Consider the following 27,349-nt stretch of genomic DNA (forward strand, 5'->3'; position numbering starts at 1 on the left):
ACATTTAGTTGACAAATGACCTTCAGTTAAGTAATGCATTATGGTTATCATAAATTGATCATATAATGGATATAGATGGTGAATTTATATGTATCTATTGAGTAGTACCACAAACAAAAAGTACATAAAAATTTCACACTTTGGGTGTTCAAGATTCAGACAGTTAGAAAATAATTATGGCGTGTACAATAACCATTTCTTTATAACATAATATAACTTTTAAGAGTATTCTTCTCATAACAAGAATATGACTCACTTGTATATTACATGAGGGTTTAATTAAATTTTTATTGATATTATTTCTAAATGGAGTTCTTACATTTTTTTTCCAATAAAGAGTAGAACTTTTAGTATATGAAACATTACAGTTTACATCAGCATAATCCAATACTTTTCATGTGCTGTAATTACTAGAAAAATCATTTTTAAGAAAATGTTCACATTTTCTTAATTTTTAAAAATGAAGTGTGATTTTACAATATAGATGGGAACTCACTCCAGCATAACTAACCTTTTGTCATCTACCTTTATGTCCAGATTCTTTCAATCTGGAAATAGAGGTGAATGAACTATGTAAACCATCAAAGCAGTGATCTTTTGCTAGCAATAAAACTAATAGAAATTAAAAATCTTTTAAATGGAGTATGGAGTACAGTTTTGATATCCTTATCTAAGAAAATATACCTTTTTAAAGTGAGGAGCCCAAGATTAAAGACAGTACTCTAAATGAGGCCTAACTGTACAATAAGGTTATACATTCAGTATTTCTGTAACTACAACTTAAAATTTTCTTTACCATATCACTAACAGCAGCATGGTGCTTTGATGGTTTAAGAGAATGATTAATGAAAACACCAATATCCATTTCTTTCATAATACTGTTAAGGTTATTTCTATTGATGCTATATACATAATTCAAATATTATAAAGTGCATAACATAATGTTTAGGGACAACATGGGAGCTGTTGATCCATCTTGGCTGCCCTGTCTTCCAAGCCAACCCCTTGATGTGGATTCATGTATGTAGTGAGGGTACCTCCCAGAAAAGGTTCTGTACTTTCAGTTTACCTCCTCTGGGATCTAAACATCCACGTGAATGTTTGCCGTGTATGGTGACCCGTGAAGGGGGGGAGAGGATCCTGGTGGTTGAGAGGCCCAACACATCACTTTGGCCTTGAATTCTTTTTTTCTATTATGGATACCCTTCAAATAAAAAAAACAAAACAAGCATGACAGCATAGAGAAAAATCCGACTTCTGGCAAATGACTGCATTGATGACTGTATGGTCAAACTCACAACTTGAATCTGTTCCACGATTTTTAATTATACATTATTTAACTGAAAAATCCCTAGGGCAGATGTCTCCATTTTTTATTCAGATGGGTTTAGAAGGGCTTGGTAGCTCACCTAAATTGGTACAAAAAATTACGGTCAGGAGGCATTTTAGTGGAAACGGCTTCATCACAACATTCCATACTCCACTTGAATTCAAAGGCCATTGGGGATATACCCATTGAGGTTACTCCTCATTCTACTTTGAATTCTTCCAGAGGAGTAATAATTCAGAGGGATTTAAAGACCATTCCAGAGTCGGAGATCCTTGCAGGTTTCACTTGCCAAGGAGTTACAGCTGTGCGCCAAATTTTTACTCGTAGAGAAAGGATTATGGAGCTGACAAATGTTCTAATATTAACAGTTATAACATCACGTCCTCCTACCACAATAAGGCAGGATATCTGAATTTGTAAGGTATGGCCTTATATTCCTGACCCTGTTAGATGTTTTTGTTGTCAACAATTTGGTTACTCGAAAACATCTTGCTGTAGTTCCTTAACATGTGCCTGTTGTGCTGGCAAAGACCATGATGCTTTTGAATGCCAATTAGAACCACATTGTGTTAACTCTAACAGCCCACATCCTTCCTATTTTACTTCTTGCCATAAATGGGTGGAAGAGAAAGAAGTACGTCATCTCGACAGTTCATAATATTACTTATCCAGAGGCTCGGAAATTACTATTCCCAATTCCATCTCGGACTTATGCTGCTGAAATACATTCCACTACTACAGTAGGAGTTTAGATAGACCTTTCCATGTCTCCTACAGAATTCTTAACAGCACATCTTAATCTAGTACCCTCCAAAATCAACAAAGTTAACGAATCAGTATCTACTTCTATCTCTTTCCCTACCACATCTTCCAGTTATTGCCCAACTTTACCTTGTTCAAGCCCAGGTGTTTCCATGGGGTCTTCTTCTCTTGACACCCCAAAAATTAAACAACCCATTCATTCATGTCCTCAATCACTGGAACGTATGTCTACAAACTCCGACCTGCCTACTCGATCCAGAGCATGATCACTAGAGAGTGCCTGACTCACATCCAGTAAAGAAAAAAAACATGGTTGCAAGCAGGAGGTCTTTGTGCCATATTTTCATCCAAAATAAAGAAAAATAGACATGCCAGTCATTGGATTAGCTAACTGATTAGCTAATCATTGGAACTGTTGAGGTTTTCAATCAAATGTGAGTGACATCAAGGATTTGATTTGACTTTTATCATCCCAAATGTCTTTCTTTACAGCAAACATTTTTAAAACCTCATAATACAGTCAAAATTTGTCAATGCTCCTTATACCAAAATGACAGCTCGTGTAGGACAAGGACATGGGGGAGTAGCACTACTGGTTGATCAACATGTGATCACCCAGTCCTTGGAGGCTGTAGCCATCCGTATCTCCTTGGGTCGTACCATCACTGTTTGCTCTCTGTACCTTATCCCTGGAAGAAATTATCATCCCTCAGACCTTGATGCCCTCATTGAACAACTGCCAACCCCCTTTTTAATTTTGGGAGATCTTAATGGACATAATCCCCTCTGGGGTGTTTCTAGTATTGATGTGAGGGGTCATGTTATAGAGCATATGCTTTTGAATCACAGTCTGTCTATCTTTAATACTGGCTCTTACACTTATTTTCTGCACCCAGTCAGTCATTTACTGCTATAGATCTTTTTGTCTGCTCCCCTTTGCTTTTCACTTGCTTTTCTTGGGAGGTTGATATCAATCCATGGGATAGTGATAACTTTCCTACAATATTGAAAGAGATTGGCCGTGGTCAATGTTACCTGACTCGCGTGCCTCAGTGGAAGTTCGACCAGACCAACTGGCCCTCTTTCACTGCTCTCGAGGAACGTGATCCTGCCATCTTATGTAAATCATCGATAGATGATTGTGTAGCAGCTGTAACTAACTGTATAAAACAAAATGTACTTTATTTAGAAGTTACAGGTCTGGGACCCCTTCAAAGTACTCTCCTCCCAACACACACATTTATCCCAATGGTGTTTCCACTTGTTGAAATAGTCCTGGTACGCTTCTTTTGTAATGTCCTCCAGCTCCTTCGTCGCATTTGCCTTAATCTCGGGAATCATCTCAAATCTTCTTCCTTTCAAGGGTCTTTTGAGTTTGGGAACAAGAAAAAATTGCAAGGAGCAAGGTCAGGTGAGTAGGGGGGTGGGGAAGAACAGTGATAAAGTGTTTGGCCAAAAACTCATGAGTTCTGAGGGCTGAATTTTGCAGCAACGCAGTGCATCTTCAATTTTTCGGTCAAAATCTCGTAACAAGATCCAACTGATATCCCACACTCTTCAGCAAGCTCCCTGTCAATCAGACGTCGATTTGCCCGCACCAGGGTGTTGATTTTGTCGACGTGTGGGTCGTCAGTTGACGTGGAAGGACGTCCAGGACGCCATCATCTTCAATGGACTGTCGACCATCCTTAAAACGTTCATGCCACTTGAAACATGCCGTACGCTTCATAGCAACATCACCGTAAGCCGTGTTAAGCATAGCAAAAGTTTCAGTTGCAGATTTTCCAAGTTTAACACAAAATTTCACAGCAAGTCATTGCCCCTTCAGGTCATTCATTCAAAAATCTGCCAAACGAAAAAATCGCACTTCACTTAAAACCGCGTAGCTAATACACAAATGAAGATATCTGCAATCGGGAAATGGCGTCATAATCAGCTGATCTGTGCAAACCTAGCAACACCAAGCGGATTTCCCTGGAACCAACTGGAGCTGCGCAATTCAAACAGTCCTCGTATTTTTTGAACAGCCCTCATACTTTTGCCCCCCCCACTCTATCTTAATATTCAATGGGCATGAAGTTTCTGATGCTCAGAGCATTGCCAATACTTTTGGTGAATGTTTCTCTCATGTATCTGGCTCTTCAAACTCATCCCCTTCCTTCTTAGCTATTAAAACACGAGTTAAATATCTGTCTCTTTCCTTTTCAACTGATCATCCCTATGAGTACAATCGTCCTTTTACACTGGTGGAAGTCAAACTTGTGCTTCATTGGTCTGGCAATATATCAGTTGGACCTGATGACATACATTATGAAATGCTACACTACCTTTCTCCTGGCTGTCTTTAACTGGATATGGCACGAGAATATCTTCCCCAATGCTTGGTGCCAAGCTATTGTACTCCTTATTCTCAAACCTGGGTAGGATCCAAAGATTCCTTTGAATGATCATTTTATTGCTTTGATGAGTTATCTCAGTAAGACCTTAGGATGATTAATGCTCATCTTGTTTGGTTCCTTGAATCAAACAACCTTCTCTCACCCACTCAGTGTGGGTTCCAAAGACATCGTTCCCTGATAGACCACTTAATTTGCCTTGAAACATCAATTAGAAAAGCCTTTTTGAAGCAACAATGTCTTGTTTCTATTTTTTTTATTTAGAGAAAGCTTATGACACAAAATGGAGATATGGCATTTTAAGACCTTCACTCGTACGGATTGTGTGGTAATTTGCCACTTTTTATTAAGCATTTATTTATGAACCATCGATTCCAGGTCTGTGTGGGCTCAACACTTTCCTGTTTGTTTTTTTTTTTCCACAGGAACTTGGAATCTATCAGGGCTGTGTTCTGAGTGTCACACTTTTCATTATAAAGATTAATGCTATCAGTGAACAGTTACCCCCTACAGTTGCAAATGTTCTTTTCATTGATTACTTCCACATCTCATGTCATGAAATATGAGGTTTATTGAGTGGCAGCTAAAAACTGCAATCAATCATATACTTAAGTGGACCACAACAAGTGGTTTTCAACTTTTCTCTCTCTAAAACTGTTTGTGTACATTTCTGCCATCAATGGGGTATTTATCCAGATCCAGAACTTTGTATTGATGATGCTGTACTTCCTGTCGTCCCTGAGGTGAAGTTCTTAGGTCTTATATTTGACTGTAAATTAAACTATATTTCCCATATCAAGCAACTTCATGTCAAATGTATAAGAGCACTGAATATCCTCTGTGTCCTCACTTCCACCTCTTGGGGAGCAGATTGATACTCCATACTTAAAATTTATCATGCCCTTATCTGATCCACACTTGACTATGGACCTATGGTTTATGGTTCTGCCAGAACCTCAGCACTGAAAATGCTGGATCCTATCCACCTTAAGGGGCTTTGGCTTTGCACTGGGGTCTTTCATAGTTCTCCAGTCCAAAGTTTGTATGTAAAGTCCCATGAACCCCCTCTGTATATTTGCTGTTTGCATCTATCTCTTATGTATGTTTCCAAACTTTGCTCTTTACCCCAGCATCCTACTTGGGGTTGTATTTTCCATCTTCAGTGGGCCACACTTTTCTGTAATAGAAAATCTGCCATTGTTCCTTTTAGCCTTTGTATTTGGGCACAATCAGAAAAATTGGATATATCTTTGAATGACATAGCAGTATCAACAGTTCGATGTCTTCCACCATGAATAATTACTATCCACAACTGTGACCTGTTTTTGAGTCATCTGAGGAAGACTGGTACTCCCGATTGGAAATATTACTCTTTATTTGCTGAACTTCTTTCAAACAATACATCTATTCCCATATATACAGATGTATTGTTTGAAAGATGTTTAGCAAATAAAGAGCAATATTTACTATCCACAAAATATTTATAACATTTACAATAATTACTGTCCACAACTGTGACCTGTTTTTGAGTCATCTGAGGAAGACTGGTACTCGATTGAATATTACTCTTTATTTGCTGAACTTCTTTCAAACAATACATCTATTCCCATATATACAGATGTATTGTTTGAAAGATGTTTAGCAAATAAAGAGCAATATTTACTATCCACAAAATATTTATAACATTTACAATAATTACTGTCCACAACTGTGACCTGTTTTTGAGTCATCTGAGGAAGACTGGTACTCCCGATTGGAAATATTACTCTTTATTTGCTGAACTTCTTTCAAACAATACATCTATTCCCATATATACAGATGTATTGTTTGAAAGATGTTTAGCAAATAAAGAGCAATATTTACTATCCACAAAATATTTATAACATTTACAATAATTACTGTCCACAACTGTGACCTGTTTTTGAGTCATCTGAGGAAGGCTGGTACTCCCGATTGGAAATATTGCTCTTTATTTGCTGAACATCTTTCAAACAATACATCCATTCCCATATATACAGATGGTTCAAAATCAGGTGACTCTGTAGGTTCAGCCATGGTTTGTTACAGTTCAGTTGTAGCACACAGAATCCCCTCTACAGTTTTTGTGTTCACTGCTGAATTGTATGCCATTTCTCTTTCCCTGTACCATATTGAAACTATGCAGTATACGAATTGTACGATCTATACTGATTCATTCAGCTGTCTATTGGCCCTGACATCATTCCATGTTAATTACCATCCTATTCTCATCAACATCCAAAACAAACTGGTCCATCTTTCTCTATCATCTATCTCTGTCCAGTTTTTATCAATACCAGGTCATGTTGGTATTCACGGGAATGAGCTAGCTGACAGAGTGGCAAAGTTCATCTGTGCTGGCTCTATCACCACCTTCCATGTTCCATACATGGACTGTGGTTCAGTGATCAAAATCAGACTACACACCAGTTGGCAGTTGACCTGGAGTGAGCAATGAAGTAATAAGCTTTTTCAAATCAAACCTTCTTTAGCTCTTTGGCCATCATGTTTCTGTAAAGATGAAAGAAAGGAAGTTGTTTTGGCTAGGCTATACATTGGTCACAGTTCTTTAACTCACCACTTCCTTTTATCTGGTATGGATGCACCAATGTGTTGTCTATGTGGCATTCAGGTCACAATTGTACATATTTTATAATCATGCCTTTGTTACAACCAAGAATGCCACCACCGTTTTAGACATATTTTTAAGGTAGGTTTGCCCTTGACATTAGCCAGTGTCATAGGTGATACTGGCCACTTCACTCATGTTTTTACATTTTTAAGAGCCATTGGTCCTTTTAACTTAATTTTAGGTTTTAATTGGACTATACACTATTTTAGCATGATTTTTTTTACACATTTTAATATTATTTTGACCTAAACCCAGGACTGTAAAAGCCAACTTCAGACGACTGACAGCAAGTTTGAACTTAATTCTTCAGTATTCCTAGCAGGTCGTAATTTTACATACTTTATGTATTTTTACCTTAATTTCCATATACCATTATGGTATACTTCATCGTGTTTGGCACAGATAGCCTAGTAGCTTTGTGACAATAAACATGAAATAGTTATATATTTACTTTCTAAGTCAAACTGAAACTATTTTAAAACAAATTTTGAGCCAGCCATAATCATTCATACATCTGTCAATCTTATAAACTCACTGAAATTTATTGCCCCATAGTATCCAAAGGCAACACATTCTTTAGGCCAACTACTCTATTTGAAAAATAAAATTGGCTTAGCTGAAGATGGCTTCTACCTTTTTAAATCTATATTTGTGTCCCATGGTTCTATACCCCTTTGTGTGAATTCTTGTAAGAGGTGAGGGGACCTCCCAGGGAAGGTTCTGTTCTTTCAGTGTACTTCCTCTGGGATCTGAACATCCACCCACGTGTTTGCCATACATGGCAACCCGTGAAGGGGATGAGAGGATCCTGTTGGTTGAGGGGTCCAACCCTAACACACCACTTTGGCCTTCAGTGGCCCCCTTGGGTCAATCGGCTGGTCCACTTGTGCTAGGGTCAACCAAGTACCAGTGTTGGAAGTTCTCAACAGGTGTTGTGGACATTGTGTCTGATGCTGGTGTTTGGGTATAGTGCTCACAAAACCCTGGCGTTGCTGCAGTGTCCTTGCTTGACATTGTAGTGCATCCCCTCGTAGGGCTCCATGGTGGGCAGGGTCAGTGGGCACTGATATTTCCTTTTTTCCTATGGATCCTCCAAATAAAAATTTAAATAAAATAGTGAAAAAAACAGTAGATAGGTAGATGACCATGTCTTGAAGTTTCTGAACAGCAATCTTCAACACCTGCACCACCTGTTGCACCTCATTTTTTTGTATTACATTCTCTTTCAGAGAAACTTTTAGGGCAAATGTCTCATTTTTTCATTCAGAAGGGACCAGAGGGACTTGCTGGCTCTCTAAAGTCAGTAAAAAAGCTTCAATCTGGTGTCATATTGGTGGAAACACCCACATCCCAACACAGTGAACTTCTCTTGCATTCAAAGGCAGTTGGGGATATATCTATAGAGATTACACCTCATGCTACTTTGAATTCATCACGAGGAGTTATTTTTGAGGGGATTTGAAGAACATCTCAGAGTCATAGATTCTCACTGGTTTCTCAACCCAAGGAGTTTCTGCAGTGAGGCATATCTCTGCTTGCAAAGATGGAATTATTTTGCATACAAATGTCCTTATTCTGACATTTACATCACCACATCCATCTGCCACCATCAAGGCAGGTTATCTTAATTGCAGAGTACAGCCATACATTCCAAACCCTCTTCGATGTTTCCAGTGTCAACGGTTTGGTCACACAAAGACCTCATGTCCTGGTTCCCTTGTTGCAGTGGCAAGGACCATGATGCCTACGAGTGTGAAAAGGACCCTTATTACATCAATTGCAATGGCTCTCACCTGTTCTACTTTTGTTCTTGCCGTGAATGGTTGGAAGAAAAAGAGGTGCAGCATTTGAAAACGATTCTTAACATTACTTATCTTGAGGCAAGTAAGTTGCTGTTCACCACCTCATCTCGGATGTATGTTGCTGCACTTCGTTCCACAACTACAGTGGGAGTGCAGACAGATCTCTCTGTGCTTCCAAGAGATTCATTCTCCAAACAAATGAAAAGTCTTTTGACATCCATGGTTAAAAAAGTTGATGAATCAACTTCATCACCTTTCTTTGTCCCTTATATACATTCCACCAAACCCCAAGTTCCACATCCTTTGGTTCCATGTACAGGCATTTCCTTAGATACACCTTTTTCTTCCACCCCAAGATGCAAAACAGTCATTTGTTCAATTCCTCAGTCTCTGGAATCCTCTTTCAACAGCAAAGACATGCCCAAATGATGCAGTGCAGGATCCATGGAGGTCAATAGACCTCCCTCAAATAAGGAAAGTAAGGAAAAAAGATGTGATTGTAAACAGAAGGGTTCTCTGTCTAATTCATTTACACATAAATAAAAATGGTCACCCTGATATAATGGAACTATCGAGGTTTATGTTCTATTCTAGATGACATCAAAACACTGATTGCTTCTTACCATCCTGCTTGTCTTTCTTCGTGGAAGCTTGATCAAGCAAACTGGCCTTCTTTCCCTGCTCTCACAGAACTTGATCCCACCATCGTCTGTAAGCCATCAATATACGACTGTGTGGTAGCAGTAACTGACTATGTTATATAGGCAAGTGTTCAATGTATTCCTAAAACCTTGATACGTTTTCCATAATATCCTTGTCCGTGGTGGAATCCTGCCTGCCACAAAAGGCTCAAAAATGGGTCTGGGATACTTTTCGTAGGTATCCCACACTCTTGCAACATATTGCTTTCCAGCAGGCCTGTGCACGTGCTCGGTGGGTAAGACGTCAAAGTCAGAAGGAATCATGGATTAAGTTCACAACCAGCATATCTTTTACCACCAGTACAAAAGTCTTATGGGACAAGATTTGAAAGGTCAGTGGGCAATATAACTCTGTCCCTCTCTCAATCTTGCTCTCTGATTGCCTGGAAGTAGCTGATACTCGGAGCATCACCAATACTCTAGGTGAAAGCTTTTGCCAGGTATCTAGCACTTCTGCTTCTTCTTTCACCTTCTTAGCCATCAGGACTCGGGCAGAACAGTTACTTCTTTCATTTCAGGCTCATTGTCTCTGTGGCTATAATCGTCCTTTACACTGGTGGAACTCAAACTGGCTCTTCAAATTTCTTTCTGGTTGCTTTGGAGAGCTGTCTCTGTAAGACCTTAGAGAGTATGGATAATGCTTGTTTTGTTTGGTTCATCCAATCAAACAACCTCCTCTAATATGGGCTTTATGTCAATGACTTTCACATCTTAGGTCAGTTGTCGAACATGAGGTAAATTGAGCGGCAGCTACAGGCTGCTCTCAATTCTTTACTGAAGTGAACCACAGCAAATGGCTTTAACTTCTCTCTCTCTCTAAAACTGTTTTCATGCACTTTTGCCACCAACAGGGTATTCACCCTGATCCTGAGCTCTGTATCGGTGGAGTTGTGCTGCCTGTGGTCTCTGAGACCAAGTTCTTGGGCTTATCTTTGACTGTAAGCTGACCTTTATATCACACATTACTCAGCTATGGATTAAATGTACAAGGGCACTGAAATCCTTCGTGTCCTCTTTTCCACCACTTGGTGAGCAGATCAATGTTCTTTGCTAAAGATATATTGTGCTCTTATTAGATCAAAACTTGACTATGGATCACTGATCTATGTCTCTGCCAGACCATCAGATTAAAGACTTCAGCTCTGCACTGGGGCTTTCCACACATCCCCAGTTCAGAGCTTATACATAGTCTCATGATCCTTCTTTGCACCTTTGCCATTTGCAACTGTCTTTACTATATGCTTTGAAACTTCTTTTCTTACCAAGTCATCCCACCTGGGGTTGTGTTTTCCTTCCTCGGTGGGCCATGTTTTTACAGACCAGACAGTTTGCCATTGCTCCTTTTGGCCTTCGTATCCAGGCACAGTTAGATGAATTGTGTCTGTCCTTGGATAACATTGCTGTATCCACTGGTCTGTTCATCCCACCATGGCTTCTTACAGTCCACAATTGTGACCTATCTTTAAGTCATCTGAGAAAAGTAGACACTTCTCATTGGAAATGCTGTTTGCTGAACATCTTTTGAACCATCCTTCCATTCCTATTTATACAGATGGTTGCGTGTGGAATCCCCTCTACAGCTTCTGTGTTCACTGCTGAACTCTATGCCATTTCTCTTGCCCTGGATCACATAGAAGCTAAGCATTACTCAAATTGCACTATTTATACTGACTCACTTAGTTCTCTACTGGTCTTGGAATTGCTTCACTTTGGTTCACACCCTTTTCTTGCTGATATTCAAAACTGACTGGCCCATTTCTCTGTAACATCTACTTCTATTCAGTTTTTCTGGATACCGGGCCATGTTGGTATTCACAAGAACGAGCTCACCAACACTGTAGCTAAGTCTATCTGCTCTGGCACTATCACTGCTGTGCCTGTCCCATAGATAGACTATGGTCCTGTATTCAAGGTGCAGCCCCATGCCAGCTGGCAGTCGACTTGGAGTGAGCAATGCAAAAACAAGCTTTTCCAAATAAAACCCTGTATTGGACTTTGGCCATCTTCCTTACCTTAGGATCGGAAAGAGGAAGTTGTTCTAACTGGACTACACATTAGTCACAGTTTTTTAATTCATCATTTTCTTTTATCTGGAACTGATGCACCAGTGTGTAGTTTGTGTAACACTCAGATCACAATAAGGCACATTTTACTTTCTTGTCATCGTTACGGCTTTTAATGAAGGCTCCATTTTAAACATGTTCTCTCTTAAGGTTTGTCTGTAATGTTAGACAGTGTTATTGGATGGTGACACTGTCCACCTTGGAAATGTTTTTAGTTTTTAAAGGCCATTAATTTTTTTAATGTCATTTAAGATTTTTAATTTCTACATTACACATTTTTAGTGTGGCTCTGTTTTAAAAATCACGGTTCATCTAGTTTAATTTGAAATTAGAAACTGACTGTAACATTAAATAACTCAAAACTAGAACTGGAAAGGCCAACTTCAGGTGACTAACACTGCTGTTTGAACTACCCATTAGTCATCCTGGTGAGTTATTATAATTTTGCCACACGTCTTTTAAAACCTTTTTTATTACTTTCCTTTAAAGCCATAATATCAAATAACTTAGAACTAGGAGTGGAAAGGCCAACTTCAGATGACTGATGGTGGTTTTTGTACTAACCTGTTAGTCTTTCTGGTAAGTTATGATTATTACATTTACGCTACAGAAAGTCCTTTACAACTTGAATTACTCTAGTTTTTCTCTTGACGTTGTAGACTAGATGTAAACATTAGTTTTATGCTATTTATGTTTTTTGGTTTTAACTTTCTTTTGTTTTATCTTAATTTCCTTTTATGAATTTTACTAAATTTACTTTTAACTTTTTACTGGATGTTTGGTGCAGATAGCCTAGCTGCTTTGTGCCATAAAACACTAAATCAACCAACCATCCACAGTTCTGTAATTCTCATTTTTAAGTATGGAACTTGTTGATGCATGAAGATTATCAATTTCTTTTACCACCTTAAACACTTCAGTTAGATTCTCCTTGAACTGTACTTTTTTCAGTTGAAAACAATTTTAAGGATATAAATCTCTCCTCATGTTACAATTGCTCCATTCCAGGTGCCATTTTAGTAACCTTCCTGGAACCTTTTCCAACAATTCAATATCTTTCCTAAGATAAGGAGCCTAAAACTGAACTGAGTGCTTAAATTGTGGTTTAACCATTCATCTATACAATGAAATTATAACCTCTGTGGATTGCTATTCAATATTTTTATAGATACAAATTAAAATTTTATTTACCCTTCCATTAGCAGTAGCCATGAGAGAGTTATCAGTCATTACACCAAGGCCCTTTTCTTTCAAGAAACTCTTGAGGTTATTCCCATCCAAATTATTATTGAAATTATGGTAACCTGCATGTAGTATCTTTCATTTATCATAATTAAAACCCACATGCTATTTATTTGCCCAACTCACTAAGTGATCTAAGTCCTTTTGTAAAACAGCAGCAGCATCCTTTTTGCAGCAAGTAATACTCAATATCTTGATATCATCAGCAAATATAAGTAATTTAATGCCCTTTCCTTTATCTGTGTCATTAATGTAAATCAAAAAGAGCAATGTTCCTAAGACTGAGCTCTAAAGTACACCACTTGCATCATTAATCCAGTTTAACTGAACTCCATTTATAACAACCCTGTTCTTTCTTCCATCAAATCACTCTTCTATCCAATTAATTAACTTATCCTTCACACCTGTAGATATAAGTTTTTTACAACCCTTATATATTGGATCTTTGTTGAATATTTTCTGGAAAATCTAGATACAACAAATCTATACCCTTATCCTTATCTACATGAACAGTAACTTTTTAAAAATATGTCAAAACATTTTTAAAGCAAGGTTTTCCCCTGCTTTATCATCCCTGAAGGGTCCTATCCCTGTCCTAACATTTTGTGTACCCATACTATACTAATGTATTACCTTGATTTATTGCAATTAAAACTATTTGCAAACTTACAAAATAATCAAAATCCTTCTGTAAAGCACAGCTAAAAACACTCAAGACCCTAACAGTATCAGCAAATTTAAGGAACATGTTGCTATATAGTGAAATAAAATAGAACTAATATAAAATTGATTAAAATAATTGAAGAAGATAGAAGATGTAAATGAAAATATTAAGCATTCTATGATACATGTGGAAGGTGAGAATTATTAAAGTCTGTACTAATAGTGAATAACAAGTGAGAGGGTTAACTCAAAATTAAAATAGGGCACCATGTTAAACATCTAGAAAATCCATAATTATTTTAAATGTTTTATTTATTCAAGAATTAATAATTTATTACTAAAAAATGATGTTTACTGAATTGACAAACATTTTAGTGGAGATTTCAGTATGTATATAGAATTTTTTAGTCAGTAATGTCGAGAATTTTTCAATTTATGAAAATCATTGTTAATTATTATTTGGATGTGTAACAAATTTTAATTTAAAAAAAAATGTTTATTACTAGCATCTTAACTGAAATTTAAAATTTCCAGACAAAATGTCCGTATCTACAGGAATTGTAGAATAATATTGTGATGACTAATAAATAATAATGAGCTTGAAAGTTGAAGAAATGGACAATAATGAAGTGTAAGGAAAAACTTTCCAAGAAGCAAGAACATTGGACAAAAAATGCAGCTTCACAACATGAAGTATCTTCACACTTGCTGTTTCTCTAAGATTGCCTTTATTTTGTGCCTTCTTGCTTATTCAACTGTAGCATCAATAGGTGATAGATCTAAGACATACCAACTCTGTCAACAACGTTGCTATACCTCAAACTGCTCAGACTCAAAGTCGCTGGTTCAGTTCAAAGCTAGTCAGCCCTGGTACATGAGTTTACTTTACTGGGAATGCTGGGAAGAATGTCAGTACAATTGCATGTGGCAGACTGTGCATTTATATCTGAAATATGGACATCCTATTCCACAGTTTCATGGAAAGGTGAGTTTTTGTTTTATCTGTTATTTAGGCACACTTAGTCAAATCTGTATTTGTTTAGTGATTTTATTGGGGGTTACTTTTTTTTTCTTTCAAGACTACAAATGTTTTACTCTTTTGAAATAAACAAATTAGGTTAAATAATATACTATATCTAATACTTCAGATAGATAAGCTTTTATAATATTCATATAAAGTTGAATTGGTGTACATGTATTCTATAAGATATACTAAGTAAAGGCATTGTAGTATTCAAGAAAATGAATATTTTAATACATTGTTGTATATTTCTTTCATGTATGAAATAATGGTAGTATGTTTGTCATACATCTACATCTTGTTTGTCATACATCTACATCTTGTTTTTATTGTATAGATGATTGACATATTGAAATATGATGTCTGGATTAAATGTTATTCATGAATGCACTGTAAAAACATTAAGTTTTTATGAGATTCTTCAGGTTCACATGGACCTCTAGTATGAATTCTGTGTGTTAAATCAAGAAAGTAGGTTCTTATACATAAGTTTTGATATTTTAAGAGATATACATCTAAATTGCTGGAGCATCTTATGTTGATGAGGATAAAGGTGTAGATTTAGTTAGCTGAATTTTTATAATGCTTTTGTTAAAGTACGACATAAAAAATAGGAAAGATAATTATTTCTGTGGTTATGAGAGATCAATACTCAATACATTTTTAAGTGCTGGCTAGAGCAAAGGAAGCAGAGTTGTAGTAACTGGTGTCAAATAGATTGGAGCTGGTAGTGGTCAATTTTCATGGTAGTGTTAGTATGTTGGTTGCAGTTCGCAGTAAGGTGGATACTGTTGTTTTTTCGAAGGGATTTGGACTGTTTGACAGGTTTGGTGTTTATATTGCAAATGGTATTTATCTATGCTAATTTCAAAGTAATGGATGTGTGATACCTTAATTAAAGCTATAATTACCACCTTAATGGAAATCAACACAACAGTGTTGTGGAAAAAAAAGAATCTTGATGTGATTGGTTGGTCAGTTTCTTTATCCAAGATAGTGTTGTTGTCAGTGGGAAAGTAATTATGATTTTGAATTGTATCTACAAGAATAATGAATATAAATCAAAGAAGTTTATTGCTTCTTTTTACAGATCTCTGGTTTGGCCTCATTTAGAGTATTGTGTTCAGTCTTGAGTTCTTTTCAGTAATCATGGATAAAAACCTTTTGACTTTTAGTAGAAATCTGACCTTGTTTGGCAGTCCAGGTCCTGGGTCATTTATGAGTAGGTGAAGGAAGGTGTATCAGTTTCTTTTATAGAAATTTTCTTTTGTTTTGAACTAAATTCTTTGCAGCTTTTGTAAAAACACTTGTTAGTTTCTCAAATGTAAATGCTTTCTTGTTAGCTCGTCTTGGTTGTGATGATGCATAGGTTAGTAACATTTAAATTACAACTTAAAATAAACAGTACATTCTCTAACCATGCTGTGCTTGTTTTGCATTTACATTTTTAAGTATCAGAATCTTGTATGTGATGCTGATGGTATCCTTGAATATGGAATTTCAGTTTCTTTTCTGTTGTTGATCATAAACTTTATTTATGTTCTTTACAGAAAATATATAAAGGACTATATTATATACGTTTGAACTTTTGTGGAAAATATAAAAGAATTATCTAGCAAAATATCAGTGTTTTTGTTCTTAGTGGCTGTAACTTGAGCAATTAAATGTAATCTGAAAAGAAGTGAGCATGTTTTATTGTATGTTCTCTGACTGAACAATACTTTGATTGAAAATCAGTATTGTACTTTAGCATAACTCAACATTGTGTGAGTACTACACAGATCCACATTATACACTGATTTATATCCATTATTGTGATTATGAAATTGTTGTAACTGCTGTGATATTACTTAATTTAATTAATCACTTTATTAATTCTTAGTACTGAAATTAAATTGAATTACTTTACCACAATTTGTCAGCTGAACAGTTTTGAACCAGTGAATCTGCACATGAAATTTGCTATCAAGTTATAGCAGAAGCACAGTCACTAGATAGTATATAGGCAAAGTTGAAGCAGAAGTACGGTTACAAGATAGTATATAGGCAAAGTTGAAGCAGAAGTATGGTTACAAGACTATTTGTAATGAAAGTTTGAATTACTGACTTTAAATCATTTACCATATCTCTGTAATTGTTTTCTGCAAAACCTATGACATTTGAATTAATAGTAACAGAGGAATGAATTAATTTTATTTTTTTACATAATGTTTTGCATTTTTTTTGTATTCCATTTTAATATTTTTAATACATCTTTGAGAAGCAGCAAAACTAAAGCTTGTTTCAAAGAAATTCTAATGACATAGCAAATTCTTTTATTGTATGCTAGGAATGATTTTTCATATGTGTATGAATTGAAATTGTGACTGATGTACTTCTTGAATTTGATATAAATCACAGAAATGGTACAGTTTTTCACCAGGCATTGAACTGATGTGGCCTCAGTAGTGAATTGATGTTTTAGTGTCGTGTTTTCATGCTATATCTAAAAAAGTACATAAAATAATACATTTAAGTTACAATTTGGTTTTGTATAGTTGAAGAAACTTTCATTATCTTGCTTTGTGATGGAAAGTCTGCTGTTTGTGGGCCATACTGGCCTTCTAATTTTCAGATCTTTCTGAACATTTTCATCTCCACTTCAAAGTGGGTATTGAGTTGTTGGAAAGGAGGTGCTGGTTATCATATGAGAATAGGTTAAAGACCTTCAAATCATTTAGTCATGACAAAAGGTATCTAGTTGAAGTTTTCAAAATTATAAAGGGAACAGGTAAAATTGATGCATTGTATTTTTTTGTGTTTAGTGTTAAGAGTGGTACACTAGGAGAAATAGGTTCAAGATTTTACAGAGTAGAAGTTATCTGTAAATTAGGCTATTTAAATTTTAAACATTGTTCAGCTTTTGGGATAGATTGCCTTTATGTGATAGACACAACAAGATTGGGAAAGATCAAGGGAGTGATTGACAAGTACTTGGTTTATTAAGGCTTGATATAGGCAGATTGGTTTGGATAAAAATTAGACAATGAAAGAGCTCTTTCTTATCCCTCAAGTGTTATTACAGCAACAATTGAATGTGAAGCCTGAAACCAGTCCAGAAAATTTATGGTTTATCATCTCACTATTTTGATTGTAGATTTGTGTATTATTTCTGGACTACAAGTTATATATGTGTGTCAACATGTCATCTGCCAGTAATCCATTAACATACATATTAACACATTATTCTTGGGTGGTATCCTGTCACCTATTTTATATTTACTTGCTGAAGCCATTGCATATCCATTACCCAATTATTTTTTTTATATGTACAAGTATGTATGCATTTGTGATTTTTAAATTGCAGCAGTTTTACACCATTTGAAAAGGATGATTAACAATTGATTGATGAAGTAATTGATTACCTATGAGTATTGATTATTCACATAAAATAACTGATTAGTTAAAATTATAAATAAGTTGATTAATGATTAATGCCATGAAAATAATCAACTAGGGTTTTTGGTAATTTCAACTATCCAGTTATCAATATCTTGTTGTTATGGATTTTATTGTAACTTTATATTAATTTACTTTTATTGTAATAAACTAATACAAGTGTGTTTTATGGAGAAAACAGGAAAAATTCCAATTGAGCATATATTGATATTGCTAAAATTCCAAGAAGATATACACCTCTGCACATAATTAAGCTATCTTGTCATCTTTTCTATATGTCTGCCGTAGAGGTGTTCATGCCACTAGTCTTTAGGCAACCTCAACCTAATCCCACAAGGTTATCTCATGAATTATGATATTGCATAATAATATTATTATGCAACACATATGCCCTCTGTGCTTTCACAGTCATGAATAATCATTCTTTCCTTATTGTTGAATACACCTGACATATTTTTCTTTTCTAATTTAACGGGATTTGAAATGTTCAAAGAACTGAATTTCTTGTTTATAAATTATGAACCCACCATGTTATGTAACAACTAAACTACTTGTGTGAGGGAATAATCTCCTCACACAAGTTATATGTAACAATTATAGCTTATGCATGCGTGTTCCTTCCCCTTGTTTTGAGAAAGAATTAAAACAAATTTGTTTTTTTTTTCCTGGTATCCTTTGACAACTTCTCTCTCTGTTGAAGAGAAACCTTAAACATTTTTGCATTATCAGGACTTAAGTTTTCAGGTACGTGCCATTTTTTCTTTCTCCTGTGTGTCGTATTATTATTATTACTAATTCTAACTCTAACTAATTTTGTTCACCATGACCAATTAATTATGTTCACATGACCTCAAGCCTTGTCCTCCCTGTCTATTTGATTCTTATGTCCTCAATTTTAAGTTATTCTTATTCTTAATCCTCTTTCTTCACTCCCATATTGGGGATCGTCATTGCTTTGTGTTGGGGGATTAGGCTATTTGGCATCAGTTTTGCTTTCCAATACCCAATTCTCCTTGTTTTATCTGATTTTTTTTACCATATTTCTTTACTTCTCTCTACATCCCATGTGTAAGGCACTCCAACGTGACTCTGAGAACATTGTGGACATTTCCGTTTACTTCTCTACTGTGGTGGACCCATTCCAATACTACCATATCACTGTTCACTAGGCTTTTTACTGGTGGGAACTGTGTGTTAGGGATATTCTCCTATCTCAAGATTTTTTTTCTTCTCCTCTGCAAGATCTTTGCTTGGCCCCATTTTTGTGCTTGGGGCTTACCTGTCATCAGTCCTTATTTTCATATGGTTCTAATCCTACCTTACATCAGTGTACTTTGACTTAGTTCTCAATTTTTCTTTTGTTTCTAATTTCAAAACACTGTCTTCTACTTTGCATCAGATTCATTGAACTTGCTAGTGACAGTTATGTTGAGTCTGGTCTTGTGGATGCCAAGCTGTCACAGCTTGTTCTCCTGCAGAAATGATTTTGTGTCCACACAGAGGTTTAAATTTTACTTAGACATTTCTTCAGCTTCTTGTCTTAAGCCTCATCAGGTTTCATTTTGATCCCATCTTGTACAATTTCTTGAATAATCAACACTTCCTGTATCATATTTACCTAGGAATGTTTTTTCAACTTATTTCTAACTTGTGTTCAGCCTCGCATTTACCTTTGAGCTATGAAATTACTAGTTACCAGGATTTGTCTTTATCCTACTCATTCTATATGTGTTTGGAGACCATAGTTTCACTGGAACTGCTGTACCCTTTGGGTACATTTTCACCTCATCTCTTGGTCCTCAAGCAGTTACAGGAAACTTTGACCTCAATAGTTCACCTGTCCACTACTTTACTTTGGGATTGTATTGATGATTGTACCAATTCAATATCACCATGGGTATTTCATTACTTCTACCCAAACTCTATGGTGCACATTCTCACTGGTGCTTTCCCTTCTTGTCGAGAAGTATTGACAATTTTTCATCTGGCACATTGATCTATGGTGAATCCTCTTTCCATATCAATGTACTTGAATTTCCAGAAGACGGGCTTGCACTTATTTCTTATTCCTTCTAATGTATCATTGTGCTCTAATTCATTCTAACAACTCCATGTTCTTGTTAAAATCAACTGTTAAGTACCAGGTGCAATGGACTTGATTGTAGATTGTCTCTTTTTGTTGGACTGTGTACTGCCAAAGGAATGGCCTCTTCTTTCCCAGGTTTCCTAATTCTACACACACTTTCTCTTGGGACTCCACTTGTTAATACCTTACCACTGTTCTCATTTCCAAGCTTCCTCTTTTCTAATCATCTTCAGCCCTAGTTGTTGTTAATTTCAGTCAAGAGTGGTGTTACTATTTTTTTTCATCTGTCCTTTACCTCATGTCGTGATCTTGATTTATAGCACTTATAGAGTTCTCCTGGTGGTACACCTATGGCTGGCTCAACTGTCTAGGCTACATGACCTCCCCTGAAAATATCTTCTTCTGGTTTCCACCTCAACCCCAAGGTGTGGATTCCTGTATTGGTGAGGGGACTCCCAGGGAAGGTTCTGTTCTTTCAGTTTACTTCTCTGGGATCTGAATATCCACCCATGTGTTTGCTATGCGTGGTAACCCATGAAAGGGAGGAGAGGATTCTGGTGGTTGAGGGGTCCAACCCTAACATACCACTTTGGCCTTCACTTCCTGTAGACAGGCAGCCTTTGGGTGGCCCACCATGGGTCAGTTAGCTGGTCCACTTGGGCCAGGGTCAACCAAGTACCAGTGTTGGATGTTCTCAACAAGTGTTGTGGACATTGTATCTGATGCTGGTGTTTGTGTATAGTGCTCACAAAACACTAATGTTACTGCAGTTTCCTTGTTTGGCATTGTAGTGCATCCCTTCACAGGGCTCCATGGTGGGTGGGGTCACTGGGCACTGAAATATTCCTTTTTTATTATGGATCCTCCAAATAAAAACTTAAACTAAAATAGTAAAAAAGAGTCCATAGGTAAATGACTATTCTCTTTTAGATAAACCTTTAGGGCAAATGCCTCCCTTATTCATTCAGAAGGGACTATGGGGACTTGCTGTCTCTACAAAGTCAGTAAAGAAGCTTCAATCTGGTGACATATTGGTGGGTCAGTGGGCACCAAAATATTCCTTTTTTATTATGGATCCTCCAAATAAAAATTTGAATAAAATAGTAAATAGAAACAGTTCGTAGGTAAACAACCACATTTTGAAGATTCTGAGCAGTAGTCTTCAACATTTGTTACACCTGTTGTACCTAATTTTTTCTTCTGCATTCTCATTAGGGCAAATGCCTCTGTTTTTCATTTAGAAGGGACTAGAAAGACTTGCTGGATCTCCAAACTCAGTAAAGAAGCTTTGATCCGGTGACATAATGGTGGGAACATCCACATCTCAACAGAGTGAACCCCTCTTGCATTCAAAGGCAATTGGGGATATACCTGTCAAGGTTACACTTCATGCTACTTTGAATTCATCACAAGGAGTTATTGTAGAAAGAGATTTTAAGAATATCCCCAAGCCAGAGATTCTCACTGGTTTTTCTACCCAAGAAGTTTCTGCAGTGAGACATATCTGCACTCACGATGGAATTACGATGCTGACAAATGTCCTCATTCTGACATTTGTATCACCATGACTACCTGTCACCATTAAGGCAGGTTATCTTAATTGCAGGGTATGGCCGTACATTTCAAACCCTCTCAGATGTTTCCAGTGTCAGTGGTTCAGTCACTCAAAGATGTCAAGTTCCTTGACGTGTGATGATTGCAGTGGCAAGGACTATGATGATTATGAGTGTGAAATGGACCCTCATTGCATCAATTGCAATGGCTCTCACCCATCCTTCTTTTGTTCTGGACATATGCTGCTGCACTTCATTCCACTACTACAGTGGAAGTGCAGACAGATACCTCTCTGTGTCTCCTTAAGAACTGTTCTCAAACCAAATGAAAAGTCTTTTGAACTCCATGGTTAAAAAAGTTGATGAATTAACTTCAACACCCATCTCTCTCCCTAACATACATTCCAGCAAATCCCAAGATCAACTTCCTTTGGTTCTGAGTATGGGCATTTCCTCACATACGTTTTTTCCCACCCCAAGATGCAAAATGATCATTTTTTCATGTCTTCAGTCACTAGAATCCTATTCCAATGACAAAGACCTGCCCCAACATGGTCTTAAACAGCAGGGCTCTCCATCCAATTTGCCTACACATAAATTTAAAATGGCCACCTTGATACAATGGAATTTTCGAGCTTTATGTTCTAATCTGGATGACATCAAAGCACTGATTGCTTCCTACCATCTTGTATGCAGTTCCTTGTAGGAAACATTTCTGAAACATGTTGATACAGTCACCTTTCAGCAGTTTTCTTTGTACAGAAATAAGAGGCTGTGTTATAGATGAGTGCCCATGTCTTTGCCACTCGACACACCCTTGGAGGCCGTAGCCATCCATGTTTCCTTGGACTATACCATCACTGTTTGTTCTTTCTATCTTTTGCCTGGATTGACCAATGATCAATCAGACGTTGATGCTGTCATTGAAAAGTTGCCATTTCCCTTTTTAATCCTGGGGGACTTTAATGAACATCATCCCCTCTGGTGAAGTGCTGATATTTATGGGAAGGGTAGCTTCGTATAGCATATGCTCTCTGATCACAACCTTTCTCTTTTCAGTAGTGGTTCTTCTACTTATTTTCATGCACCTAGTCAGTCCTTTACTGCTATTGATCTCTGAATTTGCTCCCCTTCACTGCTCTTCCAGTTTTTCATGGAGAGTTGACAATAATCCATGAGGCAGTGTTCATTTTCTTGTAATTTTGAGAGACTGGTCATGGTAGATACCACCTGACCCATGTGCTCCAGTAGAAGCTGGATCAAGCAAACTGGCCTTCTTTCACTGCTCTTGCAGAACTTGATCCTGCCATCATCTGTAAGCCATCAATAGACAACTGTGTGGCAGCAATAACTGACTGTATTATACAAGCAGTTGCTCAGTGTATTCCTAAAACCTTGATATGTTTTCCACAATATCGTTGTCCATGATGGAATCATTCTTGCTACATAGCATGGAAGGCTAAAAAATGGGCCTGAGATACTTTTTGTAGGTATCCCACACTCTTGCACTTCATGGCTTTCCAGCAGGCTCATGCACATGACAGGTGGGTAAGATGTCAAAGACAGAAGAAATTTTGGGTTAAGTTCAGAACCAGCATATCTTCTACCACCAGTTCTAATGTGACATGGGACAAGATTAGAAAGGTCAGTGGGCAATATAATTCTGTCCCTCTCTCAATCTTGCTCTCTGATGGCCAGGAAGTAGCTGATACTTGGAGCATCACCAGTACTCTTGGTAAAAGCTGTTGCCTGGTATCTAGCACTTCTACGTCTTCCTCCACCATCTTAGCCATCAAGACTCGGGCAAAGCGATCATTTCTTTCCTTTCAAGCTGATTGTCTCTATGAACATAATCGTCCCTTTATGCTGGAGGAATTCAAACTCGCCATTCATCAGTATGTCTATACATTTGTCAGCCCTGATGATGTACAGTACAAAATGCTGCACCATCTGTTTCCTGCTTCATTTGCTATTATTCTGATTGTCTTTAACTGGATATGGCAGGAGAATATTTTTCCTTATGCTTGGCACCAGGCTAATGTCCTACCTTTCTCTAAGCTTGGGAAGGATCCCAAGGTTCCTTCAAATTACCTTCCAGTTGCTTTGAAGAGCTGTCTCTGTAAACTAAGACCTTAGAGAGGATGGTTAATGCTCAAGTTTTTGTTTTTTTAATCAAACAAACTCCTTTCGCCCACCCAGTGTGGGTTCCAACGACAGCTCTTCACTATGGGCCACCTTATTCAACTTAACATCAATCAGAGAATCCTTCCTGAAATGACAACATCTTGTATCAGTATTCTTTGATATTGAGAAGGCTTATGATACAACATGGAGGTATGGCATTTTGCAAGACCTCCATTTATATAGGTTATGTGGCCATTTGTCAATTTTTATAAAAATTGTTTGATGGACAGGAGATTCCAAGTTTATGTGGGTTTGACACTTTAACATTCTTTTCTTCAGGATCTTGGAGTTCCTCAGGGCTGTGTTTTGAGTGTCACACTTTTCAGTATAAAGATTAATCTATGTCGACAACTTTCACATCTCATGTCAGTCATCAAACATGAGGTATATTGAGTGGCAGCTACAGACTACCCTCAATTGTTTACTGAAGTGGACCACAGCAAACGGCTTTACCTTCTCTCTCTCTAAAACTGTTTTCATGCACTTTTGCCACCAACAGGGTATTCACCCTGATCCTGAGCTCTGTATCGGTGGAGTTGTGCTGCCTGTGGTCTCTGAGACCAAGTTCTTGGGCTTATCTTTGACTGTAAGCTGACCTTTATACCACACATTACTCAGCTATGGGTCAAATGTACAAGAGCAGTGAAATCCTTTGTGTCCTCTCTTCCACCACTTGGTGAGCAGATCAATGTTCTTTGCTAAAGATGTATTGTGCTCTTATTAGATCAAAACTCGACTATGGATCACTGGCCTATGGCTCTTCCAGGACATTTCCCTTAAAGATGCTGGACCCAATTCATCATCAAGGACTTTGGCTCTGCACTGGGGCTTTCCACACTTCTCCATTTCAGAACTTACACATAGAGTCTCATAAACTTTCTTCACACCTCTGCCATTTGCAACTGTCTTTACTATATGCTTTGAAACTTCTTCCCTACAAAAGCAATCCCACTTGGGGTTATGTTTTCCTTCCTTGGGGTGGCCATACTTTTCAGGACAGAAGATCTGCCATTTCTCCTTTTGGCCTTCGTATCCAGGTGCAGTTGGATGAATTGGGCCTGTCCTTGATACAATTGATGTATCCACTGGTCAGCCCATCCCACCATGGCTTATTACAATCCCCAGATGTGACCTATCTATAAGTCATCTGAGAAAAGCAGAAACTCCTGATTGGAAATACTGTCTGTTATTTGCTGAATATCTTTTGAACCATCCTTCCATTCCTATTTATACAGATGGTTTGAAATCAGGTGACTGTGTGTGGGGGTCTGCCATGGTTTGGTGGTTGTGCACAGTATCCCCTCTACTGCTTCTGTGTTCACTGCTGAACTGTATGCTATTTCTCTTGCCCTGGATCACATAGAAGCTAAGCATTACTCAAATTGCATTATTTATACTGACTCGCTTAGTTCTCTTCTGGTCCTGGAATTACTTCACCTTATTTCACATCCTGTTCTCACAGATATTCAAAACTAATTGGCCCATTTCTCTTTAACATCTACTTCTATCCAGTTCTTCTAGATAATGGGCCATGTTGGTATTTGCAGGAATGAGCTAGCTGATACCGCAGCTAAATCTATTTGCTCTGGCACTATCACCACTCCATAGTGTTCCATATATGGATTATGGTACATTATTGAAGGCTCGGCTCCATGTCAGTTGGCTGTTGACTTGGAGTGAGCAACATAAAAACAAGTTTTTCCAAATAAAACTCTATATTAGACTTGGGCTGTCTTGCTTCCATAAGGATTGGAAAGAGGAATTTGTTCTAACTAGACTACACGTTGATCACTGTCTTTTAACTCATCATATTTTTTTATTTGGGACTGATGCAACAATGTATTGTCTGTGTAACACTCAAGTCAGGTTTTGCTGTTGTTACAACTCTTAACAACAGTACCATTTTAAACATGTTTTGTCCCAAGGTTTATCGGTAGCATTAGACAGTGTTAGTGGTGATGGTGACACTGTGCACCTAGGAAATGTTTTTAGTTTTTTTAAGGCCATTAATCTTTTTAATGTCATTTAAGATTTTTTAATTTAGACATTACACCTTTTCACTGTGGCTCCTTTTTAAAAATCACAGTTCATCTAGTTAGATATGAAATTGAAAAATGGCCTTTATGTTAAATAACTGGAAACCAGTACTGGAAAGGCCAACTTCAGGTGTCTGACACTGCTGTTTGAACTACCTGTTAGTCATCCTGGTGAGTTATAATTAAAATTTTGCTAGAAGTCTTTTAAAACTTTTATTACTCTTTGAAGACGGCCATAACATCGAAGAACTCGGAACCAGGTGGTTTTTGAAATTACCTGTTATTCTTTCTGGTGAGTTATGATAATTACAATTATGGTGCAGAAAGTCCTTTACAATTTGTATTACTGTAGTTTTACTCTTACCACTGTAGACTAGATGTAAGCATTAGTTTTTAATGTTATTTATGTTGTTTTTTAAACTTTTTGTTTGACCATAATTTCCTTTTATGAATTTTACTAAGTTTACTTTAATAATAATGTTTTACCTGATGTTTGATGCAGATAATCTAGTTACTTTGTGGCATTAAACACCAAACCAACCAACCTTTTGGAAACTTTTTTAAAGGAACTCGTATAGGCAAATCTATGCATTAGTCCCTCCATCATTTCATTGTGAGATTCTAGCTTAATTGTATGGAGTAGTGTTTATCATTTTGAAAGTTAACATTTTCTTTATCACAAAATGTACTTCCAAAAGGTACCTTTTCACATTTTCTTTCCACTTCAAGTGCACCTTACTATTCCTTTCCTTATCAAGGAATGAATATTTACAGGAACTAAAGCATAAAGGCAGTTAATGTGATGGGAAATGCATTGCCCTGTTATTGGTGGAAAGCTTTTGCTGCATATGTTACTATGCAGTTATGCAATTTACAAGAAAATCTTGTGGGAGTTGTCTAAAGGCTAGTGGCATGCAAATAAATCTCTAAAGCAGGTGCATAGGTGTGTGGAGAGATGATTATTTATAGAAACTACATTTTCAGGTGAGGAAAATGTTAATGTTTTATTTAAGTTTAGGTGGATAATTATTACCATGGTTTTCATAAATGCAATAATATATGGTAAAGAAGTTCTATTTAATGGTATAGCATTTGCTCTAGATTAATCTTAATCTCCGTCAGTTAAATGATAAATCCATGATATGTGAAACTCCTACATCAAATTGTTGTAAATTGTGTTTTTTTTATTAGATTAATTAATAAAATTGTTTTATATGAAATATGAAGACATGTTTGAAGTTTTTACCTTTTTTTTAGTGGCCTTTCATCAGACTTTGGGGTGTCCAGGAGCCTGCATCTGTATTTTTTTCTGTTCTGAATGGTCTCAGCCATCTAATAATGTGGAAAAAGTTTAAACTAAAAGTCCCAAAAGACTCTCCTTACTATTGTATTTGGTCAGTTCAAGCTTTGGTAAGTTTTTAA

General features: G+C 36.9%; 1 protein-coding gene across 5 annotated transcripts in view; it reads left to right on the forward strand.

The window, feature by feature from the left end:
• Positions 1–27,349, forward strand: part of PGAP3 (Per1-like protein PGAP3) — a 64,096-nt gene that overhangs the window by 2,575 nt on the left and 34,172 nt on the right. For 3 of the 5 annotated variants that reach the window (XM_076470663.1, XM_076470658.1, XM_076470660.1), the window contains 2 exons: positions 14,144–14,594; positions 27,185–27,337. In XM_076470663.1, coding sequence (XP_076326778.1) covers positions 14,283–14,594; positions 27,185–27,337 — 465 coding nt within the window. In that variant the 5' untranslated portion in view covers positions 14,144–14,282. Of the gene's footprint in view, positions 1–12,193; positions 12,284–12,351; positions 13,804–14,143; positions 14,595–27,184; positions 27,338–27,349 lie in introns of those variants that run through there. The other 2 variants (XM_076470661.1, XM_076470662.1) reach the window with 2 other exon arrangements.

The sequence above is a fragment of the Tachypleus tridentatus genome, chromosome 12 (assembly GCF_004210375.1).
Source record: "Tachypleus tridentatus isolate NWPU-2018 chromosome 12, ASM421037v1, whole genome shotgun sequence".
Classification (NCBI taxonomy): Eukaryota; Metazoa; Arthropoda; class Merostomata; order Xiphosura; family Limulidae; genus Tachypleus; species Tachypleus tridentatus.